The sequence below is a fragment of the Anser anser genome, assembly GCF_964211835.1.
Source record: "Anser anser genome assembly, chromosome: 2".
Taxonomy (NCBI): Eukaryota; Metazoa; Chordata; class Aves; order Anseriformes; family Anatidae; genus Anser; species Anser anser.
In genome coordinates, this window is record NC_139721.1 from 73,523,679 (window position 1) to 73,551,224 (window position 27,546).

Genomic DNA, 27,546 nt, shown 5'->3' on the forward strand with positions numbered 1-27,546 from the left:
TGGTGAGAGGGGCTCCTGCTCTGTAATATTTTTTTAGTTAATAATGCATGTATATAGATGTCTCTACATGTGTTTGTATGGGTCTCTCTCCACATACATATATGTGTCAATTGATAGAACCTTTACAACATCATTTTCTATTTTAGTTAGCAAGGTGATCCAATACAGAGAGCAAGTTTCAAGCCTTTGACTTAAACTTCCCATGTTTTTAATAAGATTTTAACTGTCAACACTAGTAAGTCATAAATATGAGAATAATGTAATAAGGACTACCACAAACACACACTTCTTTGCTATTTTATTTTTGTTCTGTATTTAAAGCATCCACACCTCTTCACACATTTCCTCAGTATTGGGCACTAAGGCTCACTTAGGCTGGTAAAAAAGACTGACACTTTTTAAACTCTAACAGTTTCTCGCTGAGTCTTGTTGAAAGAATTCTGAGGACTAACTGGAGTCATCATTTGTGAAAAAGGTCCCTGGTGATTATACTGAGATGAGCTTCCATGTTTTGCTATGTACCTGTAGTTACAAAAAGACAGAGAAAAAGAAAGACTTTTAAAACACATTCTCATATTGCTGAACACTCCCTCTTCTTCCCCCTCACTCCATTCTTCATAAAGACTTATGCCCATTTGCCCCAGAGATGGCGGGGCAAAGCCTGTTCTAGATGCCCAGTCACCATGATACAGAGTACTGGGGTGGGGTTTAGAAAATATGCTGGGGACAGTCTGAGAAGGAACAATTTACACTAGACTTCTGTGCTCTTCTAATTTTTTTACAGGAAGAAGCACTATAAGTAGTCTTATAACTACATCATTATGTAGTGTATCTCCTCAGCTGCAAAACCTCTAATCAGAAGTAGGGCTGACACAGAACTGACCACAGAACCTTGTGTTCATTCAGTCTCCAATAAATACATAAATAAATAAATATAGAGATATTTTAACCTAAAAATTACTCTTGAACTCCAAAACAACTTGCTGAAAAGGTGCAGCCCTCCTCTCTAAAGTCAAATGAAATGCAGTGCTATCTTATATTAACTACTGCAAGCCCAAGACATGGTCATACAACTGGTGGTGCACATAAAATATTCCTTCCTATGAAAAAGCTAAACAGCGATGTCAGAATTTAACTGCACTAAAAAACTTTGCAACCTTATTTTCTGACTTCATCTGGGGATTACCTAGAAATAAAAACACAATACAGCAATAAAGCTTGGCATATAAAAATACCATTAATATTCCAATTTGAAGAAACCGTATTTCTGATGTTCTATTTCTATATCCTATGCAACACCATTGAGTTCAGAATGTTTAAAACAAGTATAAACAACTTTGTACCACATAGCATGGAAGGTCCATGCAATAGAAATACAGCACAGAAGTGGTTGCATGCTGCCTGTTGTGATATCACTGATACTTTTCACAGGAACATTTATTAGACTTTAGCAGTAGAAAAGCAAATCTCAATGATACCCATAACTGTCTCCAGGAGACTGACCATATATTGTAGACATGTCAAATAAAGCAGCTATATAAATATCTGCCACATACAATCACTTGCTACTTTCTGAAGGTTTATTACGGTCATGACTGGAGAATTATCAAAGCGAGAAAATAAGGGGTTGCCATTTTAAAAAACAGTAAGAATGACATGATGTCCCACATGAATGTCCCATATAGAAGTGAATTGGTATAGTCTGACCCCAATTTCCAGGAATAACCTCTCTGCCCTTCACCTTTCCACTATAGTCTAGCTTGACCTGTGACCACTAAAATTAACAGGATTTTTATCACTTATTTTACAAAGGGAAAATATCAAATGTTAAGTATCTCTGTTTTATGGGCATCACTAAATAATGTTGGGGTGGGGAGAGGGAGGGAGATTCCCAGCATCTGTAATACTTTTACAAAGCAGTTTCACAGAGTGATATAATCCTCCACCTTAAGTCAGTGAACACTATCGTACTCCCAAAGTAGCTGCAGAGAAAGTAAAAAATGTCTGTTGCAATTTTCCAGCCAGGGGTACTAATCTCAGGAGAAGGTGCCATTCAGCTCAGAAAGAGTGTGGTAAAAGCTGGTCTGCAGTTTCTGGGTGTGACCTTCAAAAAAGTCAGAGGATTCTGTCCTGGTTCTAGAAAGACTCCATTAGCACAAAACAAGAACCCTACTCTTCCTCTCCACCAAAAACTAGCAAAATTCATCCACTTTGAACTACACCCACAGTAACACCTGTAGAAAGTAAAATGAAGTAACAGATGTGTTTTCCTTTCTTAGATCGCACTGGCATCTGTCTTTTTGCTCTTGAAATCTGGTATCTGTCTGAAGCCTGTCGATGATCCTTGCTGAGATGCCTTTGCCTTTTTATTGTCTGACATTTACAAGCAAGTTACTCTTGCATTGAGCTGCTCTGAGTTCAGCTTTATTAGGCTATACAGCCTCGAGACTGTTGCGTATTTTCATTCCCTGTCAACAGGGACTGTGACTACAGGTGACTACCTATTTTCTAAGTCTAACCACAAGAGAAAAAGAGCTGAAGTGAATGCATGGTGGATAGCAGAAATGGAAGTCAGTGCATTGCATTTTGCACAACAATGAAATAGTTGACAGGGTGAAATTCTTCAAAAGCCAGGCAGCTTCCTAAAGCTTCTCAAGCCTTTTCTGGACACTTTTCACTGGCAGTGTTAAAAAGAATTGAAACGTGTTGTGAACAGAATCCTAAGACCAATTAAACCATTTAATGGAAGATAAATATATCAGGAATACATGGAAACTTGGATAGTGTCACCATGTCCTAGATCATTCTGGAAAATAAGAAATCAGAATCTAAAGAGAAAACACAATATCGTAAAAGAGGGAGGGGACACAAATAATTACTAAGCTATTCTGAAGCTGGGAGAAAAGCTGGTTTGGACCTATGACTATGTTAGGAGTTCTTTGTTCTCACCAAAGGATTGGGGTTTTTCACCTGTTCTGAAGTGTCCATCTCTGTTTAAATTAAGAGGAGTTAAACACTTACATACTTCGGAAATGTGGCCCATAGTTTTAACAGGCCTTGAGCAGGCCAAGAAAGAGTAAAGATTATTAATTCAGTTCATGAAGTAGTCACAAAAGTGATGTGAGGGAACAATGATTTTATAGTCACAGGGTCCTGGGCTGCCTAAATGTGGGGGTATGGCATGATGGCATCTCACTGCCTTCTGAGTAAATCCACCCATTTTTAACAACTATTTTTGTATAGCAAATGCCCATTTCATGAGAGTATGGTGACACCGTTGTGGAAGTGCCATACCACACAGTTTTATTTTGGGACTTTTTAATTTGGCATTCATGGGCATCTTCCAGAACACACAGATCTATCAAAAAAAAAAAAAAAAAAGGTCACTTAAGCCATGACTTAGCCACCATAGGTAGGCAAAATACATCTCAATGTAGAAACATTTAGAAACCATGATTTACCGTATTAAGATACCTTCCCCATACATACTTTATGACATTCCATAAAAATTAAAAAATCTCAAGATGCTTTCAGATTACCACGTCAATAATGTGGTGGGATCCGATGCCAACTGTTCTGCATTTTTTAAGCCAAGGGAATGTCATACTTAACACTTAATTGTTCTTTAACTAAATAAATGTAATTAGGATTTTCCCTGTAATCTTTATGAACAAGCTGAGAAATATACCTCATACCTACCCATGCATTTGTGCAATTATTGATGGGGATGTTGATGGAAGATTAGAATTTGCCGGGTGGGTTGCTGACCAATGAACCTTGCCAGTGTATCCAGGGATATTTGGAGTGCTAAAGAAAAAAAAAAAAAGTTAGAGAGCGTGGGGCAAGGAAGAGTAAATTAAATGACTACAGGCTTGGAATATGACTTACAGATCAGTTTTGAAATAACTAGTGTTTCTCTATCAAAGATGGACAGGGTAAAAATTCATCATAATATGAGTAATCCTTAAAATGTATAAACTGGCATAGCTTCTTCAAGATAAGTAAAACAACATTATACTTATCTCATTGATTGATCCCAAACCCTTGTGTTAGATATGGCAATATCTCTTTTTTTTTTTTTTCAAATTTTTTTAGGTACTTGGAGTATCTGTATGATCATTCATTATCATAAGCCACATTTCATCACTTCATGTCAAAGAAAATATGGGGTCATGTGGTTCACAAAAAAGCAAGGAAATATATATATATATATATATTTTTAACGTGATATAGATTTAGCTGATATTACATTCCCCATTAAAAAAGGAATTGAGATAGTAGGCTTTAGGCCAACAGGTGTGATTTCTTGTGATTTCCCCAATGATTCTAAAGATTCTAAAGTGATTCTAAATTTCCTCTAGAATTTATTTACATGTATGTGCAACATTACTAACACTGCTAAGATACATCAACTTAAAATTTAGCTTGAGTGCACTAGAGGACTAAGACAGTATGTTCAAAATTCTGGAAAACTACACCCTTTTGTTAATTCTGAACCTAAGTTTTAATGTGAAATCTAAAAAGAAAGTTTCTTAAAGAGGCTAAGGAAAGTGTTCTGCTTATCTGAGGTATAACAACAGAAAATTTTACTAGAAATTGGAAGATGAAACAGAGATAGACCAATACCAAATAAATAAATAAATAAATAGGTATAAATACAGAATGATAATCCATGAAGATTAAAAATAAAACATTCTAATACTCCAATACGACAGCTTTTTTTGCAGCACAGTTATTCAGAGAGTACCATTAGTACTGTTCTATACTGACAGCTCAAAATAGGACTCCACTGAATTATAAACACATTCAGCCTCCCCATACGGGGGTAAGTGCCCATGGCAAGCTGTTTCATCCACTGAATCAAGAAAATAGTTGAGATTGTAAACCTCACCTGTATTACTTTTCGTGGGTTATTTGACAACGTGAATGGTAAATAATCTTAGATATTTTTTGGTTCTGCTGTATTCTGGGCAAAAATAAACAGTTCGTTTAATTATAAAGTGCATAGAGCTATTTGTTCCAGTACAGCTGATTATCTGCTTCTCTGCAACTAAATTCAGCACAGGATGCAAAACTGGACATATGTGGGAGATGCAGTTTATCAGATACTTCTTTGACTTGTGTACTACAAAACCTGGCTTTGAAATTCCTCACCAGAATAGCGGAGGTAATGACAAAATGCTGTATTGACCTACCACAGTTACAAGGGACTACACTTGTCACAGGAGCATTGGCAGTAGATGTTGTAGTCTGCACCCACAGCTGGCAGAAGGACAATCTAATTTTAATACTACTACTACTACTACTACTACTACTACTACTAATAATAATAATAATAATAATTTTGGAGTAACCTTACACAAGCCCATATATCCACACACTGCTACATTCCCTGCATCACACTGCATGTGTGCATACTGTGTGTGACTCTCTGGAGAAGATGGCTTTGTAGTATCAGTACAGCAGTTCTGTAGCACTTAGGAAACTGTTCCCTATAGGGAATCCCCAAGTAGTTGGCTGAGCAAGTAACAGACCTGCTGTCTGTCTTGACAGCAGCCACACAATGGCAAAAAACAGGCCTGAAAATCTGGTACAGAAGTGAAACATGTTTTCAGAATTAGCCAAAATGGCTTGCAGACAGAGTTGCCTTTTCATGTCAAAGTAGACAGGTTATGTGCAGATGAAGTAACGTTGTGTAGAAAAATTCATTTCCATACACAGGGATCCCACTGAGGTACTCAATAGACATTTAGTGTGCGTGAGTATAAGGCCATGCATTCAGCCAAACCAAACTTGAAAATGTGGTATCATTCTGAGGGAGTCAGGCTGTAAATAGTTTTACTACTCTGGCAATGCATTATAATAAAGATATATCTCTCACATGTAATAAAGAAATTCCATTGATTTCTTTGAAATTGTGTGAGCATTGCAGAGAAGAGGTCGCAACAAGAAGTCCCATATTATCTTGCAACATTTTATGAGCCTATTAGGAGTTAACTCACATAATAACTATACAACTGCGGAGATATTCAAATACATTAAGCACTGTGAGGCATCTGATTGATAAAATCTTCTGATGTTTAAAGCTTGAAAAACAAGAAGAATAGAGAAAAGTATAATAAATGACAAAATGTGACCCAAAAATCAAGCCTGAGAGATGACCAAAGGGGAAGGTTTGTTCTAGACTCTCTGTTAGAAAGGTTTCACAGAAGTTGTTGGCTTCACAACATGTGGAAAGGATGTAGCTCTGAAAGAAGAGAGATGTGCGGAGAGAAGCCAAAAGTACCAGGATAGTAAGAAAGCTTAGACTACAGTAAAGCAGCTGCTCTCCTGGGAACCTGCAAAGAAGATGCAAAAATGTGCTGCGGTTATGTATGTGATAAAGCAGAAGAAACTGAGGTTAAAAAAATACCCCTTTGGTTTTTTGTTTTTGGATCGTGCTGTCTAGCTCTTGTGTGTCTTCTCCGGTGAGCTGCTAAACTAGATTGTTGCTGCTAAAGAAAACAACTAAGTGCCAGGCTACCACTGGGCAACATATAAAACTCCTCTGTGGTTATGCTGTCGTCATCAAGCTTTCTTTCTGTAACCATGACATCTCTCTTGTTCATATACTTCCTTGTTATCATCCTAGCAGCTTAGTCCTAATGGTAGGAAACATACTATGCTAACTGCTGAATAAGCTGTAAGACTTTTCAAGTGAAACGTAGTGATTCTGAATGTCCTCTGCTTTGGTGTATTTCTGTTTTGTATGTCCAACTCTGGATGTCTTTGAAGATTATTTCCTAGTAGTCTTTAGGAAAAACGTTGTTGATCTAATTTAGTTACCTGCTTACACTGACAGAAACACCTGAGATGCCTTAGGGTACCTGAGATATCCCTCTACAGTACAGGACCCACAGAAGATCCATACTGTTATGAAGCAGCAGCTGAAAGAGATGTTGTAAGGTCCATGGGGTTTGGATGCCCAGGTTTGCCACATAAATTGCAACCCAGATATCTTTAGGGGAGCAAAATCAAGATTGCCTCAAATCATTTTTTAATTCTTGAAAATCTTGGATCTAGAACTTCAACCTGAGCAACTGAGTGAGGCATGCAAATTTGTTGTGCAAAATTTCTGTCTCATGAAAGCAGCCCTGAAGATTCGTATCTTGCACTCAAGAGCAAAGAGTTCCTAACATCCTACTCTTTCTTAGAAACATTGCTTCATAAATCCTAAAGAACAAAATCACCAGATAAAATCATTGATTAGCTTTTCTGGTCAGTGCAATTACAAAACGGGTAAGTCTCACTCACAATACGTAAGACTTGCAACTGGTTTCCACCTCAAATTCCCTGGCAGGAAGACCTACATGTCACTCATTTGAGGTTCCTCTTTCTCTCCATGATCCTATTTGCCAAGTAGAATAACCCATGGTAAAAATACCTCTGATGTGATGTTATGTCAAGAAACTCAATGCATACAGACCCAGTGTTGGGAAAGAATATACCTGAGAGAATTTGTGAAGTCAAAACAAGGTGATCCACGTAGAGTGAAGAATGGTACCAACAGGATTTTTGAACAGAGCACTCTTGGCTGCATTTCGTACCCTTCTCCCTCAGCCATCAAAGCAGTATAGGGAATTTACAAAAGGATTTGAGATTTCTAAAAAGATTAAAACACCCAAATGGTGATTTCCCAGAAATATTTTGGACCAGGTTGAGATAGACCATTTTGTTTCTACAATTTCAGACAATTTTAATTGTTTTTCAACATTTTCAAGCCCTTTTTTTAGTATAAATGTATCTATTTTTCAGAAACAAGAAATCAATTCAAGCCAGCAATAAAATCTAATTTGGAAAACGTCAAATTAGGATATTTAAGCATCCCGCCCTTGCCCCCATCCCCCCCCCCCCCCCGCCCCGTTCCTGCCACCCCCTGAATGACTCAAATTGGAAAACCACTAAAAATACGTACATGGTGGACAAGCTGTCAGTTTCTGAAGAACAGACACATTGTGGGAAAGCTCTTAGGCAGTCCATGTAAATGACTGTGCAAGGTGCAAGGCAGCAGAGGGTCCTGTCCCCAGCTAATTGTGGCCTGTGAGGTTTCTGTGGTAACTTGAAATGATAAGGGATGCATGCACACAGTCAGTTGGAAGCTGACTGTACACTGAAGAAATATGACTGAAGTCACTACAGATACACTGGTGTGATAGTAGCATTTTGCCCAATGTGCTTGGGAAACTGAGAATAAAGGATAGTTTCAGAGAACAGCTTTGCGCAAGAACCAGGACTTGAAACACTTAGGACTTTATCTTCCTGGAAACTGTGTGTATTAAGTACCCATTTCAAACAACCGCTCCCAGAAATGGACTTTGGTCAGATCCTAGTCTCTCTCCAATACAGAGAACCTCCACGGCCTTGGCCAAGTCACTTCAGCTTCCTCAGCCTTCATCTTTCAGAAGTAAGTGGCATAATCTGCTTTATCAGTGTTAAAAGCATGAACCAGCTGATGCTTCAAAAGTACTGCTGAGAAAACAGCACTCTGGTAGATCGCACATGTATTGTGTAAGCACTGCCCTCTACTGAGTATTATGAAAGCCGATGAATTATAAGTAGCAAGTTTTAAAATGCAAATGACGGCCAGATTTTTGTTTAACTCTGGAGGCAGAGGCTTTTAATGTGGAACAAGAAAATGTAATCTCTGTTCTAACTTCTGTCACATTTCAAGAGGTTGCAGTAAGTACCACAGTGGGAAACCAAGCAGTGGCTGTACTGTAATAGAAGAGACACACAAAAGAGAAGAGGACGAGGCAGATATAATGATTGATAGGAACTGTTGCTGTGTATGCTGGAATGCACTACGTGTACTGCACTATTACTATACTAAGTACTTCTAACACATAGAGGGTGTAAGGGAGTACTAACAACGCCAAGAAGGAGAGTTATTTGCGTCTGTCAGGCTGAGCACTTACCAGAGCCCTGCCCATGAATGCTACAGAGGAAATCCCCATCACCAGCGTGGGAGGCTTTTTTTCCATTGACCCTTAAAACACCTGCAGAACTAAAATACCACATCGAGCATAACCTTGCTTCAGCAGTTGAATGGGGAAGAGGTCAACTGAAGGAAAAAGCTGGTGACTATGGACTGGAGGAGGATTATACAAAATTACATACTGATGAGGATATTTAAGAAAAAGAGAAGAGCAGATGATTACGTTGGGAATCCATATGATGCAGTAAACCCAAGTTCTGTGTGGTTTTCAAAATTACTGATTTAAAAATGCACTTCTGAATAAGAAAGGTTTTTTTTTTTTTTTCAAAGTATTTGTTAATAACAAGAAAGAATGATTGGGTCACTGCTTATTTTCACTTATTAATAAGATGAAGTCAAAAGTGTGCAGAGAATTTAGCCATCTGAGCCTTCCTGAAAGTCACTGTAGCTGTGCTGCAAAGTCTCCTCTCCTGTGCAACTTGCCCAAGGGAGCTGAAAATACAGTGTTTCCTCTGAATTCTGACTATCCGCCTCTTCCTTGATACAAATTTGGGTTGAAGCAGCAGTTACATACCAGATTTTTCAAGTGCTCAGTATCTAAAAGTTTCATTGTGGTGTTTGTGGCCAGATTTACACAGGAGCTTAGCAATCAGCATACACCCAGAATGTGAGCTCCTTCTGAATTCTGGTTTTCAAGTGTGGTTGCTGAGCTATTTTCAAAAGCCTGGCTGCACAAAACATACTCTTTAGCTCTCAGTTGCTTCCCTACCTGGTATATGGTTAGCTATGTGACATACAAAATCAAGTGTGCTTTTCAGTTCTTACAAATGAATAAATAGTATAAGCAAATAATTAATAATCAAATCAGTAAGAAACAACAACAGACCAAGGGAAATAGGAATAATCATTTCAGATTCCAGAGTCTTCTAAAACAAAATAGCAGATGTCTCAGTACTGCAAAATATATGAACACATACCTAATTCCATCCTGTTCAAGAAATCTTGTTAAGCAAATATCTTCAACTCATTAATTCCAGTGGAATTTGTACTTCAGGGGTTTCAAGGAAAAGAAAGCAAATACAAGGAGAGAGTTTAAAGTGGGCAGACAAGATGAGAAAGTAGGAAATAAAAAACATGCGAGAAAAAGAAACTATGCAAAAAAAATAGTGAGTTCAAAAATACAACAACAAAACATGCACCTTGAGCCTCTGGAAGTATGTTGGCTAGTATGCCTGTAAAAAATTACACAAGGAACATTCAATGCAAATACATGAAAGTATAGAAGTATTAATTTTGAAAGCTTACTAGTTAACGGCATGAAAAGACAAGATTCAAGCCTGCGACTCATGTCCTTTACCAACGTAGATCAGTTGATGCAGCTTTGAGCAGTAAAATGAGATCATGATATGCTTTATAAGAGATTTTTGGAGATCTACTGGTGAAAAAGACTTTATTAGAGTAGGAATATGTTTAAAAGATATTTTCAGAGTATTCCTTCTTAACAATTTCCATATTTTTTTTGACTAGCTTTTTATTTAAAATGTTTGTATGACATCCTTGGCAAAGAAGTGAAACAGAACTGGAGATTTAATAAAACTATCAAAAATGTGAAATAAAGATGAAAACCAATAAAGTATGTATTTGAATTTATTTATTTATTTATTTATTTTTGTGGTAATAAAGCCAGATCCATGTGCTGCTATAGAAATGTGGAGGTCAACTGAGGTGATTGTGCCCCTCTGCTCTGCCCTTGTGAGGCCCCACTTGGAGTCCTGCATCCAGGTCTGGGGCCTCCAGCACAAGAAAGATGTGGGGCTGTTAGAGAGGGTCCAGAGGAGGGCCACAAGGTTGATCAGAGGGCTGGAGCACCTCTCTTATGGAGAAAGGCTGAGAGAGCTGGGGATATTCAGACTGGAGAAGAGGAGGCTCCAGAGAGACCCCATTGCAGCTTTTCAATACTTAAAGGGTGCTTATAAAAAAGATGGAGAGCAGCTTTTTACTTGGTCAGATAATGCTAGGACAACGAGGAATGGTTTTATTTAAAAGAGGGGAGATTTAGATCAAATGTTAGGGGGAAATTCGTCACTCAGAGGGTGTTGAGGCACTGGCACAGGTTGCCCAGAGAAGCTACGGATGCCCTGTCCCTGGAGGTGTTCAAGGCCAGGTTGGATGAGGCCCTGAGCAACCTGATCTGGTGGGTGGCATCCCTGCCCATGGCAGGGGGATTGTTGCTAGGTGATCTTTAAGGTCCCTTCCAACCCAAGCTGTCCTATGATTATGAATTGTGATTGTGAATGATTGCAGCTTTTAGACATGCATTACAAGATTATGAAGGATGGAAGAGACAGACAAGTTCATTCTAATGCAAATTTAGGAGTCAATACACAAACCAAAGATATTAAGAATGATGCTGCATTCCAGAGCTGGAACAAACCTCAACAGATGATACAATCAATCCCTTTCCCCAAGACAGGCTTTAATGAAAGCCTGGGAAAGAATGAGAAGAAATAAATTACCATCCAGGATCTTTGATTAAGTATGAAGATGATGAGCCTGACCTGAGAAATGTATTTCCACAGCTCCCTTATGGAAATTCCCACTGATCACCCTAGACTGCCACCAGATCATAAACAGTTTTGATTAATAAGTCCAGAGTTATAAATTTAGCCCTTCCAACTGAGTCACAACACTTATGACATGGCTTTTTACATGTGATAAAGGCTCCAGCCATTCTGTTTCTGAATCACAGAGATAAAAGGCTGGATAAGAGACAATTTAAATTCCTAAGTCTTCACTTGTGTCTCAGTCTAACTTTTAAGAAGTGTGGCCAATATTTTCTGCTAATTATTATTTTTTCTAATGAAGTTTAAGCAAAGCACGGTTTCAGTTTAAAGATCAGAGTCTGAAAAAAAAAAAAAGCCACAACCAAACAACAACAAAAAAAGGCACAGGCTGGGACTCTGGATATATGAAGTTTAAATCCTAAGTGTGCTATAAAATCTAAGTGCGATTTGGCGAGCCAGTTAATCCCACCTAGATTCCCATCTGTAAAAGTTCCAAATTGTACAGTAAGGACTTCAGTGTATTATCTGGAGCACTGTGTATATGCACAGGGCCTTTAAACAGGGATGATCTTATCCTGGAGGCTTTTAGGCTCAACTGTGGCATAAGTCATGACTTTTATCTTTTTTTCTAATTCCTTAAAAAAAAAAAAAGAAAAAAAAAAAGAAGAAAAACAGAAGATGGTTTCCTGTTCTGCCAAAAGGAAGAGAGGGTGGGCACAAGGGTAACATACAAAACATGCCCAGGTTCACCACTCTTCCTGTTTGTCTGTGCAAAATAACATGACAGATGACTCTTAGCAAGTTTCAGCTTTGCTAATTATTTGGCTGGCAACCACTTTCTTGCATGGTCTGAGGAAGAAGAGTGTCTCCCTCCTGAGTACTGCCTGAGTGCTGTTGCCTAAGTGCTAGATGCAGGAAGTGCAACTGCTAGTCCATGAAAGAGCGAAAGTGACTATCTGCAAAGAGATTTTTACATTTCACAGATTTACAAAGCATACTTATGCTTCTAAATCCAAATCATGTATCTAACATATGTCTAAGATTTCAGTGGGAGTCTAGTAGCCTTTAAGCCTTTTATATATCCGTCCAGAACTACTGTCAAACACAAAAAGCAAAACAATATAAATATATATTACAGGAATCACTTTTATGTCTTCTTTCTAACTTTTTTCTTCCTTCTGCTTAAAATCATAGCAGTCTTGATATCTTACAGTCATAGACGTAGTGAACAAATATACTTTACGAAGACCTTTCAGGAATAGAATTTTTCAGGTGGAGTTGAGTTTTTCACACCTTTGAGGTTTCTGAATCTTTAAGGTCTCAGAGCTCTTGGTCTCCTTCTTGCCAGAAATCAATGAAACTCATTGCCTTACTCACTAAAAACCAAGAAAATGACATGGAGAATACTGAAGATAGTAATACAGAACCTGTTGCTCAAACTTATAGATCCATTATGATACTATATGCTGAAAATAGCTCCAGCCAAGATGTCTGTCTGTTTGCAGCCCAGCATATACATCAGCTTCTATTCTCCAAAGCTCAACAGCAACAGCTACATGATCTGGCAGAACTAAGGGTTAATATCGCTGCTCACTTCAGAAATCTCTGTTCAGTACTATGGTGTGTGCTATGTGTGCTGTATTTTAAAGCACATTTCTCAGTAATCATTTTCTACTATTTTCTGTTCTAGTTCAAGCAGAAGTTGCAAGTTAGATGAAGACTGTGAGAAACCATGCCTCGTGCAGGAGGTGAGATAAAACAATCAGAAGAGTGCATTAGGTACATTCACAGCTTGGTATTAATAGGTTTGGTTGCAGTAATATGGGTCAAATTTGGCTACCTTACAATGCTCAACACCTTACATTGTCTGTGAACCTACTGCCATAATGTGTAGGGCTGTATGAAGGATGATGATGTTCTTTTCCCAAAAAGTGTGGCAGCATGTAAGGCATTGCAAAAGGATAGGTATTCTCCTTGAAACTGATGTGAGACGGAAGTGAGCAGAACCAAGATGGAGCTCAGAAATTGCAGTCACATCCAAGCCAGTTCCCAGCAACTGGGACGTTTAGCACATACAATGCCATATGTGAGTAAGGCCCCAGCATTCTGCCTTTTCTTCAGAACTGAGGGAAATATTTTTGCAGCTTCTCTCCCTCTGCTTTCTCCAATGACATATCTCCTTTGTTGTTTTCACACACATGTGGGCTATGCAAGATCACTGAAAGGAAAAAAAAAGGAAAGTCCTATGCAAAGAGAAAATCTGATGAGGTAAACAGAACAGTCTCTTTCCTCTTTTGTTTCACCATATTTAGCTCTTACCATTATGTTGTTACTTTCAACATTTTGCTGCCTCAAAAGTTTGCAAATAAATGCTTCATATCATCTCAAGCTACTAAGAGTACTTTAGGAAAGGCTTAAAGTGAAAACCTTTCAATACCAAAGTTTGTGATATAACTAATACTAATGTGGTGTTCCTAATGGCATTCACAGAACTTTTGCAAACTAGGCGGCCATCTAGTGGCTGAAGTTAAAAATCACATTTTTATCGTTCCAAAAGTCATACTGCACATCAAAGAATGCTGTAGTCCCTTGTTCATAAATACTTAAAAAAAAAAAAAAAGGTGTTTGAAGTATCAAAATATCCCATAGTTTGAAAATAAACACAGCTTTTTGGAAGTAAGAACTCTGTTCATAATGGTGTCAGCAGAAGTTCCTGGGACCCACTGAGCTCAGAACATTCTCTTCCATGTCCTCAGCACGTGAGCCTTGGATGTAACACAAATCTCTTTTTTGCTGCTGGGCAGTTATAGGAATGCCTGTGTTCAGTTGTCTGAGCATCAGTAGGAAACACAGGTTGGGTGTTTTGGGGTGTGATCTAGAAGACGTGTTCAGAGTAGCTTCACATACAACCTTTCTAGAATGAGAACAAGGGAAAGATACCTGCCCAGTTCTTAAACCTCGATTGTGCAATTAGTCTATCAAGATTAACAGCAAAAGTGAGAGAATACTCCAATTTTATCCCAGCCTACGTCAGAGCCTGCTGATCATGACTTCATTTGACCAAGACAGTATACTGCACTGGTGTTACCACAGATAGCCTGTACTTCCCAGGATAATGCAGACTGAGGACAGATTTTCATCTGGCAGTCAATTACTGTCGGGCCATTATGACCATGCTGTACTAGATGGATGTCAGGTTCACTTGGGCCACAGCGCAGCTCCCAGATTTTGAAACTCTAGCCTCAACATCAGAAAAATAGCACTGATGGAAGGATATGTGAACATACAAGTTTCGTTAACTACTGCCAATATGTTCCTGTGACAAGGACATTTCCCTGAAAGCTGGGGGGAGACAAAAAAAAAAGTTTTGAATTTCTGAAAAAATGGAAGAAAAACCTAACCAACATTTTTGGTTAAAAAGCATGATGCTGGGTGTCAGGATTGTGATTTCCTTGAAACTGTAACACTAATGCAATGCAGTATAGAATCAGATTGTAATGTTCTATGAAAAATTCATATAGAGTCAGAATAGGTTGCATTTAAGTTTACCATAACACAAGTAGATGTATAAAACTGGTTATACCATCATTTCAGTAGACATCTCTCTGCTCATTTTGTAAGAGCTGCCTTGGGCAATTTTGTGTATCTAGACTGAATAGGTCCCTTAGATTTATATAGACCTACATTGATCACTGTAAGAAGTTGGCACTGTAGGCCATTTACTATTGACTCAGTTATTAAAAAGGACTTTCAAGCTCAGTCTTGAACATGAAAATCCACTGTGCTTCCTGCGTTAACAGAACCTCATTCAAATTATTCAAAACTATAAGGAGTGTTCCTCCCAAGTTTTTAAATTCTTTTGGACCCAGGCTAGATCTTTAATACTTTCTTTACCTTTCCCAAGTAACAAGAACTCAAGATGCAGTATCAAAATCATGATAATAAGAGAAACATACTGTGCAGTGCTTGTGTAGCGAGGCTTTGAAGTTCGCACACAGTTAAACATGATTAAGTCTACGTTGGCATTGTCAATGTCTTCAAAATTTACTGCACCAACACAGCCACTGTTTGGATAGAAAGGAAATCAAAGACATGTACATTATTCATAAAACAGATGGTGGAGGCAGCTGAACCTTATACTGCATACTCCAAAATTCTAGTTATTTATTAAAATGGTCCACAAGAAAAAAATGTGGAGATGAATTGCCCTGTGTGTTTGGCATATCCCAAGATGAAAGCAATCATTTGCTGAATTTGCAGCACATAACAAATGACAGCACATAGTACATATGTGCAGAGAAGAGGATTGTGAAGAGCAGAAACAACATTGAAATCTGTCATTCCCTGTGCTTTTGGCTATGCCAATGATCAGACTGGGATATTCTTTCAAAGAGGACATAATGGGTCCTACTTCACACTTTACAGGTAAAAGGCTGGAGTCGCCCACAAGCAGAGGAGACTCAGCACACCCTCCCCCTTGGCACCAGAAAACACCTTAAGAATAGAACCCATAGTCTATATCTTGCTTCTTGCATCATCTACAATTGTTGCTTGGGCTAAATCAAAAATGCAGAAAGTAGAAAGAACCCGAGGACATTGTACTCACGTATACAAAGGGATATGACAGATTCGAGAGCTTCGGCTTACACTGTTAAAAGACAAAATACATCGATCACCTTTTTTTACACCAGGCAGAATATTCTGACAGAATGTTTATGAGGTCCCAAAAGAGATGTGGTGACAAGTCAAAGTTTTGCTCTTGGAGTGATGCAATGCTCATTTGAATTGTGGTAAAAGACTGTGGTAAATGATTATGTTGGCATATATGCCAAACGACTTAGTTTAGCATGCAGAATTTTGCCTTTTAACCCTCATCCTCAGATGCTGGGGCTTCAGGCAATTTCCTACATCTGTATATGCAAGTTTTATTTAAACATGAATTGCTTTTCTACTTGTAACACTTTAATCAGTTCTTGAGAACATGGGAAAACTTAACATCAGGTCTGAATTCCTCTCTTGCTTTGTCTCTGAAAGCTGCTCTCACTGGCTACATCTATGCTCTCTGAAAGAGCAACTTCCAAGAAGCCAGTGATAGTATGCTATCTCTTTTCCACTCTGGAGAGGTGCCTGCTTGACTTTGTATGCCTGACTGCCCAGCATTGCACCCATCCATTGAGTTTGGCCAAGCAAAACTGCTGGCCACGGCCTTGAAAGCAGGCAAGTTCTAGCTTTCCCACCTTGCTTTGACCACGCTTTTCATCCCCATCTCTACTTGGCTCACTATCTGAGTAAGCCCTTCTGAACTTCCTGTCAGCCTTTTATTGGCCTCATTTAAAACTCTGAGGTTGTTTGGGATTCTACTCAGCAGATAAAACTTCAAGTTAGTAAATGTGTATGATTACTGTGGGATTTTCGTAAATGTCAAATCTCGATGAAAACATCAGATGTATGCAATCATGACACTCATTTACATTACAGAATTCTTCTGTTCTGCTTTTTATACTTAACTCACAGGAAAAGCATGTTGGAGGGTACATTTAATATAGGTATTGACTGAATATCTTTACTTCTCTAGTTATAGAATGCTGCTGAATTTAGTCTTAAGAATTAATTAACTCTACACAGACTTCCTAAAGGAAGTGTTCAGAGGACACTGATATTCACACACACAGAACAAAAAGAAACTTACAAACAAACTGGTTTCTGTGGAGAGGTAAAAGATCTTGTCTGAAATCTGTCCCAAAGGTTTCCAATAACCTAAAATCATAAATAGAGGCTTCTTGTAAGGCATCATTACCTAATTAATTTGGCTTAATAAATGCTTATGTAGCAATACACCAGTGAAATAAATTGTTAGGGAAAGGATGACCTGTGCAGAACCAATTGCAGGACTGAATTTTAATTTAGTAAAAATAATAATTATTACAGATAGTAATTACAAATAATCTAACTTAAGACTTCCTATGCTACAGCATCATTCCTATCAACCAATTTATCATCAATACCTTTGTCCTCTCTTTTGGTAATATGTATGGGTATCTTCTTCTGTGCCAATTTACAGAGGGAAAAAGGGAAAACGTGAAACAATTTGAGGAAATTACTCGAGAGTGAAGTTGACCATAAATGCTCACTTGGGACTGTTTTTACTTGAAATCATTACTGTAGGTTTGACTGCATGACCTATACAATATATAGGCTACATTTCACTAGCAAAACCAAAAAAAGAATTGGCAAGAAGTTGTTCACTGACTTGGCTTATTTCAGATTCAGGATTGTATCTCCTTTTTGTGAAACACTGGGAAACAGGATCAGCCATCACTTCCACTGTTGATTCCAGAAGCTGGATTTTGGATGGTAACATATTATCCCAAGGAACTTCTTCATATGCTCTGGATAACAATAAAAAGGAGGTAAAAATGCTCCAATATAATCATTACTGAATGAAATCTGTAGCTAGATAATAAGGAATTCTGTGACAAAGAAGGATGTGGAAAAAAACAAAGGTGTATATTTCTATTTTAAAGGGGCATGTAAAGACTGGAATTCTGTGTCGCCTGTTGGGGAACATGTAGCTATGGCAGGCTTCTGTTCTTTAAAGATTTCTCATTTACTAATTGAAAGAAAATGTTTATCCTCCAAAAAGCTTACGGTGATGATAGGATTTATTTTGTCTAAGCTTGAAAAATCAGTTAAGTGATATAAACAGAGATTAGACACCATGCCTGTGGCTGTTGCTCAAGACAGATGTACAGCATGTGCTTTAGGAAGCTCCAGTTTCCCTTCACTGCCTATAGAGGAACTGGAAATGAATGGCAGTCTGGGCGCAAACTTTTAGATAACTGCAGGTAATGAGATGAGTCCTATGCTAAGCAATTGCTGTTGCAAGACAAGAAGTCCTGAGTGATGGAAAAATTGTTTGTCGTCTCATAGGCTCTGCTACCTAAAGGTGCATCAAAGCAAAAAGAACATGAAAAAAATGAAGCAAAGCACAAACAAAAAATATTTTTAAAAGAAATGGTGCCTCACTTTTGCGTACGTGACCTGTAGAAATAGTTCCTTGCTTTTTCTTCTCTCCAGCTCACAGAAGGATCATTTAATTCCTAGGAGAAATCAAAGAAATGGCAGAAAGCAAAAGTATATGATAGTATGATTTCTTGTTTAAAGAGTGATTTGAATGTATCTGTATTTTCCTAGTTTAATATATTCTTTCATGTAAGAAAGTGAAACATGCAATCTCATATTCTTCACCAGCCAGCACTGGAGATTTATTTGGAGAGTGGATATACTTCTGAAAAGTTTTACTTAGGAAGGAAAATTTAATAAAGTGGATGTAAGCTTAAAAACTAGTAGAATGTCCTTGCCTCTCTACCCCTCAGGAATGTAGCTTTCCATTTGTTATTTTATTTATAAAATGGCATAGCGAATGTACTTTGTAGTCCCTCACACATGCCTGATATATTCGTATGATATTCATAGCTATTAGAGGGGGTCCAACTTAAAGACCTATTTAAGCATGTGCAACACTTTAAGGGCTATGAATACTCTTATCAGTGTAGAAGGATGAAAGATACCATTACATTTTCAGTACAGGAAAGACTTAATTAGACTTGTGCTATGGACAGATTGATGTCTTTTTATTTACTTTTTTCTTTGGGTCTTGCACCAAATAAGGTAGAATCATAGAATCACAGAATCATCAAATGGTTTCGGTTGGAAGGGACCTCAAAGATCACCCAGTTCCAACCCCCCTGCTGTGGGCAGGGACACCTTCCACTAGATCTGGTTGCTCAAAGCCCCATCCAACCCGGCCTTGAACACTTCCAAAGATTGGGCATCCACAAATTTTCTGGGCAACTGGTTCCAGTGCGTCACCACCTCATGGAGAGGAGTTCCTTATATCTAACCTAAATCTCCCCTCTTTTAGTTAAAAGCCATTCCTCTTTGTCCTGTCACTACAATCCCTGACACAGAGTAACCTCCCCTCCCCCCCCCCCCCCCCTTTCCTGTAGCTCCCATTTAGGTAGTGAATGGCTGCTATAAGGTCTCCCCAGAACCTTCTCTTGTCAAGACTGAACAACCCCAACTCCCCCAGGCTGTCTTCATAGGAGAGGTGCTCCAGCCCTCTGATCATCCTTGTGGCCATTCTCAGGTCTCACTCTAATAGGTTGATGGGGGTTGATGTCCTGCCTAGGCTGGGGGTCCTGGAGCTGAACGCAGTGCTCCAGGTGGGGTCTCAGGAGAGCAGAGTAGAGGGAGAGAATCACCTCCCTCAACCTGCTGGCCATGCTGCTTCTGATACAGCCCAGGGTATGGTTGGCTTTCTGGGCAGCGAGTGCACATTGCCAGCGCATGTTGATCTTCTCATCCACCAACACCCCCAGGTCCTTCTCCTCAGGGCTGCACTCATAGGTAGTGCTTATGCATTAAATATATGAGTATTTATAGCAAATATGAGCTGGCCTAATTTTTAAAGTAATAATATAATTTCAATTGTAGTTTTGGTATCTTTTGTATGTTCTGGTATTTTTGCTCTCAGTCTGTCTTTAGTTACACACATATGACATGAGTAATATCAGTCTCACATTACAGTCTAAATGAATAGTTACATACAAAAATGAATATTATTGGCTCCCATTAAAATCTGATCATGCTACAGGCATGCACTTATTTGCTCTAATTAGATGAAGAAATGAATAAGTCCAGTTTCACTACACTATAATTACTGCTAAAAGTATGTCACATGGAAATCAGGGTTAGAAATGAAATGATTTGGCTATGTTTTCCTTTATTAAAACAAGAGCACCAGATACTTGCCTTGAGATTGGGATCCATACAAAATGCAAATATATGGTTTTGGTCAGGTAAAGCAGGAACTTTCACTGGAGTTGTCCAACCTGAAAGAAAGGGCTTCCTGTTGTGTTAATCCCTTTGCAGCAATCCTATTGTTTTAAACTGGATGAAAATAACTCAAACAATTTCCCATAAAAATTGGTGCACCGATGTTCAGCTACCTGTTAGTGCTCTGAAATGAATTACAAATGTCCATAAAAATGCATTTTCATGTATACATATTCTACATTCTTAATACATGTAAGACATAAAACTATTAGGGAGTGTTCAAAGGAGGGCTACAAAGATGGTGAAGAGTCTAGAGGAAAAGACGTTTGAGGAGTGGCTGAAGCACCGTGGTTTGTTCAGCCCAGAGCAGAGCTGGCTGAGGGGAGGCCTCATGGCGGCCTGCAGCTCCCTCACGAGGGGAGCGGAGGGGCAGGCGCTGAGCTCTGCTCTCTGGGGACAGCGACAGGACCCGAGGGAACGGCATGGAGCTGGGACAGGGGAGGGTCAGGCTGGGTGTTAGGGAAAGGGTCTGCACCCAGAGGGTGGTCGGGCACTGGGACAGGCAGTGGTCACGGCACCAAACCTGATGGAGTTCAGGAAGTGTTTGGACAATGCTCTCAGACACATGGTCTGATTTGTGGGTGGTCCTGTGTGGAGCCAGGAGTTGGACTCGATCATCCTTGTGGGTTCCTTCCAATTCAGGATCTTACATGATTCTATGATTCTACATTAAATTAATTACATGGAAGCTGAAAGTAAAAGATAGATAAGATCACAACATACTTTGCTGTGGTTTGGCCAACTTCACATATTGTCTTGTACAGAATTAAATGTACAGAATTAAATTTGTGGGATGGTTGGACCAGATGATCTTGGAGCTCTTTTCAAACCCTGGTGGTTCTATGGTTCTATGAAATGTATAGAGAAAAATATCCAAACTCACAACCATTATAATAAAAGCTTGCTAATGCAACCCAAACTAGTAATTACATATTGCATTTCTACAATTACATAGTGTTTGCCAACCTTGTTAGTAATAGACAAGCTATTCCATTAGCAGTAGGTGAATGATTTCCTGAAGGTATTTCTCTCCCTCCATCATCCTCCGAGCTTCATATTCCAATAACCTGAGCTCTCCCTGACCAGGTCCTGTAAATTAGGCTTACTCATCAAGAGGCTATAGTCTGCAGTTAGCAGTTAGTGTTGAGTCACATATGTACTGACTAGTAAGCCAGCATACACTTGCTGGAAACCAAGAGAGTTGCAGCCAAACAGAAAGATGGTATAATGCCCTAGTTTCAGCTCCCTTAAGAGGAACACTTACTTATGCCTTCCTTTTCAACTTGCTTTTCACTTCCAGACCCCCTAAAAATTTCTGATGCATGTGAAGCTCTAAGTAGCAAGTGTAAGCTAAACGGTAATAGATACTTCTCCTATAAAGGTATACTTTAGAGAAGGTTGTTTAAAGACTAAAAGTTGGAAACCACTGTACAGAATGAAAAGTTAGCTCTTGCAGAACTAGTCACTAAAAGTATAAAAGAAAATCACAGTCGCAGGCAAAAGTCACTAGGTTTAGTGTCAAAATGCTGTATGTAGATAGCGAAATAATACAACCTGCTTTTTGAAAGAGCTTTTTGCACAGTATGCTATAAATTTAAGTTGCTGTTTTTGAGAAGCTTGAAAGAATTTATGGATATTTGTACTGTGAAGAGAGCTTTCGAACTGAAATCCTCTCCAATTAAAACAATTCAATTGAAAAATGTCTCTTAATTAGGCAAAGTGCTTGCAGTAAAGATGGCGTCTGCATCTTCACTGCATTGGCCTGATGTAAACTTTAAATGTTATCTGCAAATATATGACTTGCACTCATATGGGAATGCTTCTGTTAAGTTTTATGTCTGAAATTTTGTAATTACTTCATGGATATGTGTGTATTAGTGCCCTCTACAGTAAATAGATAGATTGCTCACATATATGCGTATATTTTAGTAATTCCATAAAAGTAGTCTTCCTCTTGTTCATCGATTAAAGAGCTAAAGGTTGCAACTGTTGTTCCTTGCGCTGTATGTGTAAAACTGATTTCAGCTATAGTGTCCTTAGGAGGATCTGTATATATTTTTACATTTGCTTTGGTAATTGTACATATGAATTTCTACAGAGTTCTGCTCTTGGCACTGTATACTGTAATTAGCTGTCTTGATTCCACTGTCCTGCTGCTGAGATGATTAGTTGTCTGACATTTACTTCTCTTTTTGCTTTCAGTGGAAAACTCTAGCATAAAAGCTGCAATAGTTATTTTCTTTAAGTTAACTTTCAGAAGGTTTCTGTGCCCCTAGTGATTTGCTTAGTCCACATTTTAGATTTTTAGTCCACATTTTTAGTTTTTAGATTGAAAACAGCATAATCTGTTCTTGTCCAAATTGGGCCATCAATTTCTTGGCTTTGTCACTTTCAACTATCACGATCATAACAATGTTGCCAGTGTCAATTTATTACTTAGACTAGTCTCTAATCTGGCAAAGAAGGATTCAGTGATGGATAAAGAATGTCGGTATTTTCTGGTTTGGATTCTGAGTGATTCTGAGTGAACTGAAGATATACTCATTCACTTTTCTAAGCCATTTCCCCCAAACCATGAAAACTAGATTTTTTTTTCTTGTTTGTTAAAGGAAAAGCTTCTTTGCACTTCACTGTCAATTGAAAACTGTTCACTTTTTGACTTTTTGTATTTTAAAATTAGTAGTAATAATGACTTCAGAGGGTCTAGCAAGAGACAATAATGCCATCTGAAGGATGTACAGATAACTCTTGCAGATGCTTTTGCTAAATTCTTTGGTGAATTATTCTACTTCTGTTTATGTATGAAAAATAAATATGACCAATTAACATCACTTCTTCTCTTTTCTTTTACTCCTGTGAAAGAAAAGGCTCAAACCACCCACTGAAAACTGATTTTATGTAAGCATAAAAACAACAGTGTAGATTGGAAAGACGTGTGACAAAAGAAGCAAGAGATAAAGAAAAAAGTTGTTAAATAAACATCTCTGCTACTGGGCATGTGAAAAACAAATGTGCAGTGAAATACGTGATTGCAGAGACAGTAAGTAATCAAATCCTTAGCAAGACCAAAGTTACCATTTACGCAATGGCGGTCAGTCCTCAAGAGTTTGTTTGGGGTTTTTATGCAGTATTTTCTGGATAACCTACCAGTTTATTAGGCAGTATGCTATTATTTGGCTGTGTTATGGATAATTATTTAATAGAACTTCTTACCACAGGCAGATATTTTTCAGCCTACTTGCAGGCCAGTTTGCATTCTTAGTTGACTTTGTTTATATGCCGCAGTAGTTATGAGCTATGCATGTTGGTTATGAGTACTCTGAATTGTCACTTTTATGGTTTTTATGTTGCACTTTTTTTTTGCTCTTTGCTTATCATGTTGTAGCCTCTGACTAGCTCTTCTTCCTTCTGCAGGCAGGTAAAAGGTCCTGTCTCACTAAGTACCTACGTTACACACTAAGGCAGCACCAACATTGGTTACAGTCATTTTTTAGCATCATTTGAAAGGTAGGCGAGGCTGATGTGCCTCATACTCAATGCGTGGCTTAGTCTTGGATGATCAGTGCCCTGGAGAAAATGCTTCTTGCTTCTGGGTTGGAAGCACTGTGAAGTGAACTCTTTCTAGTAAAAGGCCATTGGGAAGGAGTTTATCGTGACCACAATTATTTCAACAAGCTCTGCATAAAATTCTCGAACAGAGCCTCTTAAAGCAACACTAGAATGAAGATAATTCTTTAGACCGGAGAAAGAGGGAACAGGTAAATGGCCAGTTTTCGAGGGGGATGGAGATACCTGGTAGAGAGACCTGGAGGTAACCCATCTAGTCTTAGGACTCTGTTGCTTAACATAATCACAAATTATCTGGAAATAGAGGGTTGGGAGTTAAGTTATGGATTCAAAAAGCAACTGGATAAATCAATGAAGACAAATTATGAATCCACAACTACTAACTACAAGGACACCACCTCCTGGTCAGGAATTCCTGGTTCACAAATCATCATGATAGGAAAATACAGCAGGGAAGAACAAAGGCATGCTTGCTTGGTTATAGAATCACAGAATGGTTCAGGTTGGAAGGGACCTTAAAGATCACCCAGTTGCAACCCCCCCTGCCAAGGGCAGGGACACCTCCCACTGGGCCAGGTTGCTCAAAGACCCATCCAACCTGGCCTTGAGCACCTCCAGGAATGGGTCCTGGGTTCTTAAGTTATTTCCTTTCATTGGTAGGCTTAGGTCTTAAAATGACCTTCTTTGCCAGCTTCTCTTCATGCTTTGATATTACAGAGCCTCACTGCTCCATAAACTTGCTTTGCTCAGTAGATGCAAAAAGGCTGGTGGGGAAATTCAAAGTAACAGTGCTGACTGCCAAAATCAAAACTCTACATTCTCTCACTATAGAAAACCTCCTGCATGTTGCAGATGTTCTATAAACCTCAGCTCATCTGTCCCAAAGGCTGCTTCTGTCCCTGTTTTTTTTTTTGGTTTTTTTTTTTTTCCTTTCATCACCAAGACAGTGCAGAAACTGACTATACAATTTGCTTGCAAAATGCCTGACTGATCTCTCTTTCAGTGCAACTTCCCTAAATGACTTAGCAGTGGAATGTCTCAGGACTGATGTCTAGAGAGATTAGCAACTTTTAAAGCATCACGTGCCTGTGGGTTGGTAGCTAGGCTTTGAATTGTATAGCTGAAATCTGGATTTTTTTTATGCAGTATCATTAGGAATAGTAATTTAAAACTCATCTACTTTTTAATCTCTATTTACACATTTGTAGTCAATACCTCAGCATCACAGGAAAACTTGTAAATGAATATTAGCTTTGGTAGAACATTTGCAGAGCTTTCCCTAAAACATTTATGGTGGACTCTATCTGTTTCAAGGTTTTGTACCTGAGTTAAGTTTGACTTTTGTAGACAACTTCAGTGCAGTCAGTATTTCACTCTAATAGTTAACTTTACCCAATGGCAAATCAACAGAAAGTCACAGGCAGTTTCTATCTGTTTTCTGGGACTACTCTACATTCTGGGCCACTTTCTTGATAGTAACCCATATCACTGGTTTGATGACATTCAGTTTCAGATTTTGTCTGTGTTCATTTCAGGAGTGTCTCTACATCTGCCACAGTATCTCTACCTCTGTGTCTGTCTGCTTTTCTTTGAATTGGAAAAATTAATGACCAGATAGAAACACAGACCTCAAACCTTCCTTCCACTTCACTTTTCCAGAGGCTTGAAGAAAAAAAGGCCTGATCAGTTCTGATTGATGTCTGAGATCTAATTTCTTAAGTAAATAGAAATCACAGAAACTGGGAAACCAGAGCAAAAATGATATGGAATGATCAAGGAAAAAAAAAAAAAAAGAACAAGAAAAAAGAAGGAAAGTTACAGGCTCTTATTTTTTTATCCTCTGTGCTTTTGGGTTCTGTTACTGGACTGCAATGGGCTTCAAGCAATTTAAAGTGAAAACTGAAAACTTCTTAGACAGAAACAAGAAACCAAAAACAGTGCCTGAATTTATTGTATTTAGAGACTTCATAGTGACAATAATAGGAACAAAGTACAGTTAACTATGAAGTTTGTGTGTTATTTCTGTATGGTAAAATGGAGCCAAGCAGTTTATTTACATTTCTTTGTCATGTTCTAAGAAATGCCTCCCCCATCTATGAGACGTAAGCATGCTGTCTGAGTTCTCTTAAACTTTTTTTCTAGCTGTAATAACCATTTCTCTGTGAAAACTCTGGGAATTGGCCCAATCTTCAGAAAAATTCAACCACATTGCTTACTACTACTGATGTCTGCCTTTAGAAGCCCTGGATAGATATTCATGCTTTCCAGAATTTTCATCAGACCATGGTTTTGAGTATTAACCATCAACCCAATTTTGTTTCACATTAGAAACAGTAAATGTCCACGTTGATGTTGTAGTTAATAAGAAATGATCAGATCCACCTTGACATTGAAATAAAGTAAGAAGGTAATATGTACTTTGACCAAGTTGTGATGGTCAAAGAAGTCCTAAAGGATTTCTATTCTCCCATCAACTAGACATTGAACAATGTCTTAAATACTCTGCACTGCTATTTGTCAGGAAATGCCGGAAGAATTCAGGGGATTTCCTGACAATTTGCAGCGACTTGTTATTTCAGGTTAAAACTCATTATGGCTACTGTGCCTAGCTTCACAATTTCCACACATTCTTTAAAACATTATATAGCTTCAAAGATTTTTTTTCTGGAAACGCTCATTAGAATTTGCTGACTTGTACCTCTTTGCTACAGCCAGGACAGCGAATCAAGCATTCTACAGCAGTTACTGCATTCAGTTCAAATATCCAGCACAAATATATTTCATAATGGTGTTCTTTCAGAACCTCAGGGATGGTGTCCAGAAACTAATTTTATTTATTTGTTAAATCACCGATTTTTTTAGTGATTAAGAAATAAAAATAGCAGCCTGCTTTACCTTCAAGTCGTGCCCTGACCGAAGCAGCTGGCACAGCCCTGGAGTTCCACCGTCTGTCCTGGCTGGTTTCCTCCTGGAGGATCATGTGCCTCCTGTGGGCAGTCTGTGCCCCCTTTCCTGCGATGGGAACACGCTGCTGAGGTTTCACATCGCTGTAGTCCACCAGGGATTCAATAGCTCTTCCAGTATGGGGCTGCAGATCAGCATCCCCTCCCGCACTCACAAAACCTGAGCAGGGATCTACTAAAGGCACATCATCTCGGTGTGGGAATAAAGGGTAATTTGGCCCGACTGGAGGGGCGTGTGGATGGAATTTAAGGAAGGAATTGCTGTCTTTCTCTTCGAAGCTGGCAAAGACATGTCTGTTCTCAGGACCTCTCACAAGAGGCATGCACGTCTTCTTTGACAAGTTTTGGTACTGTTGGTGACCTATCCTGTGAAGTGGTTCAGCTGACATGGCGAAATTCTTAAAGACAGTTGCCTGTCTTTCAGCTCCATGGGACACCGTGGTCATTCTCCTCTATCTCCCTTTATGTGGCAGTAAGTTTAACAGACTCCACTTGCTCCTGTTTCTCTAAGTTTCTCAAGTCCTAGCCAACAAACCACAGTAAAACTAGAGGTTATCATCCAGTGTATCAGCGCAAAACA

General features: G+C 38.7%; 1 protein-coding gene across 1 annotated transcript; it reads right to left on the reverse strand.

Annotated features, from left to right (window-relative positions):
- SPMIP7 (sperm microtubule inner protein 7) lies at positions 1 to 27,421 on the reverse strand. Its single transcript, XM_083825209.1, has 9 exons — positions 26,899 to 27,421; positions 20,353 to 20,432; positions 18,565 to 18,638; positions 17,789 to 17,927; positions 17,228 to 17,295; positions 16,145 to 16,186; positions 15,495 to 15,602; positions 3,700 to 3,807; positions 1 to 522 (listed from the first exon to the last, which is right to left on the reverse strand). Exons 1-9 carry the CDS (start codon positions 27,410 to 27,412, stop codon positions 399 to 401), a joined length of 1,257 nt encoding a protein of 418 aa, XP_083681335.1. The 5' UTR covers positions 27,413 to 27,421; the 3' UTR covers positions 1 to 398.
- Positions 27,422 to 27,546: the final 125 nt, after the last annotated feature.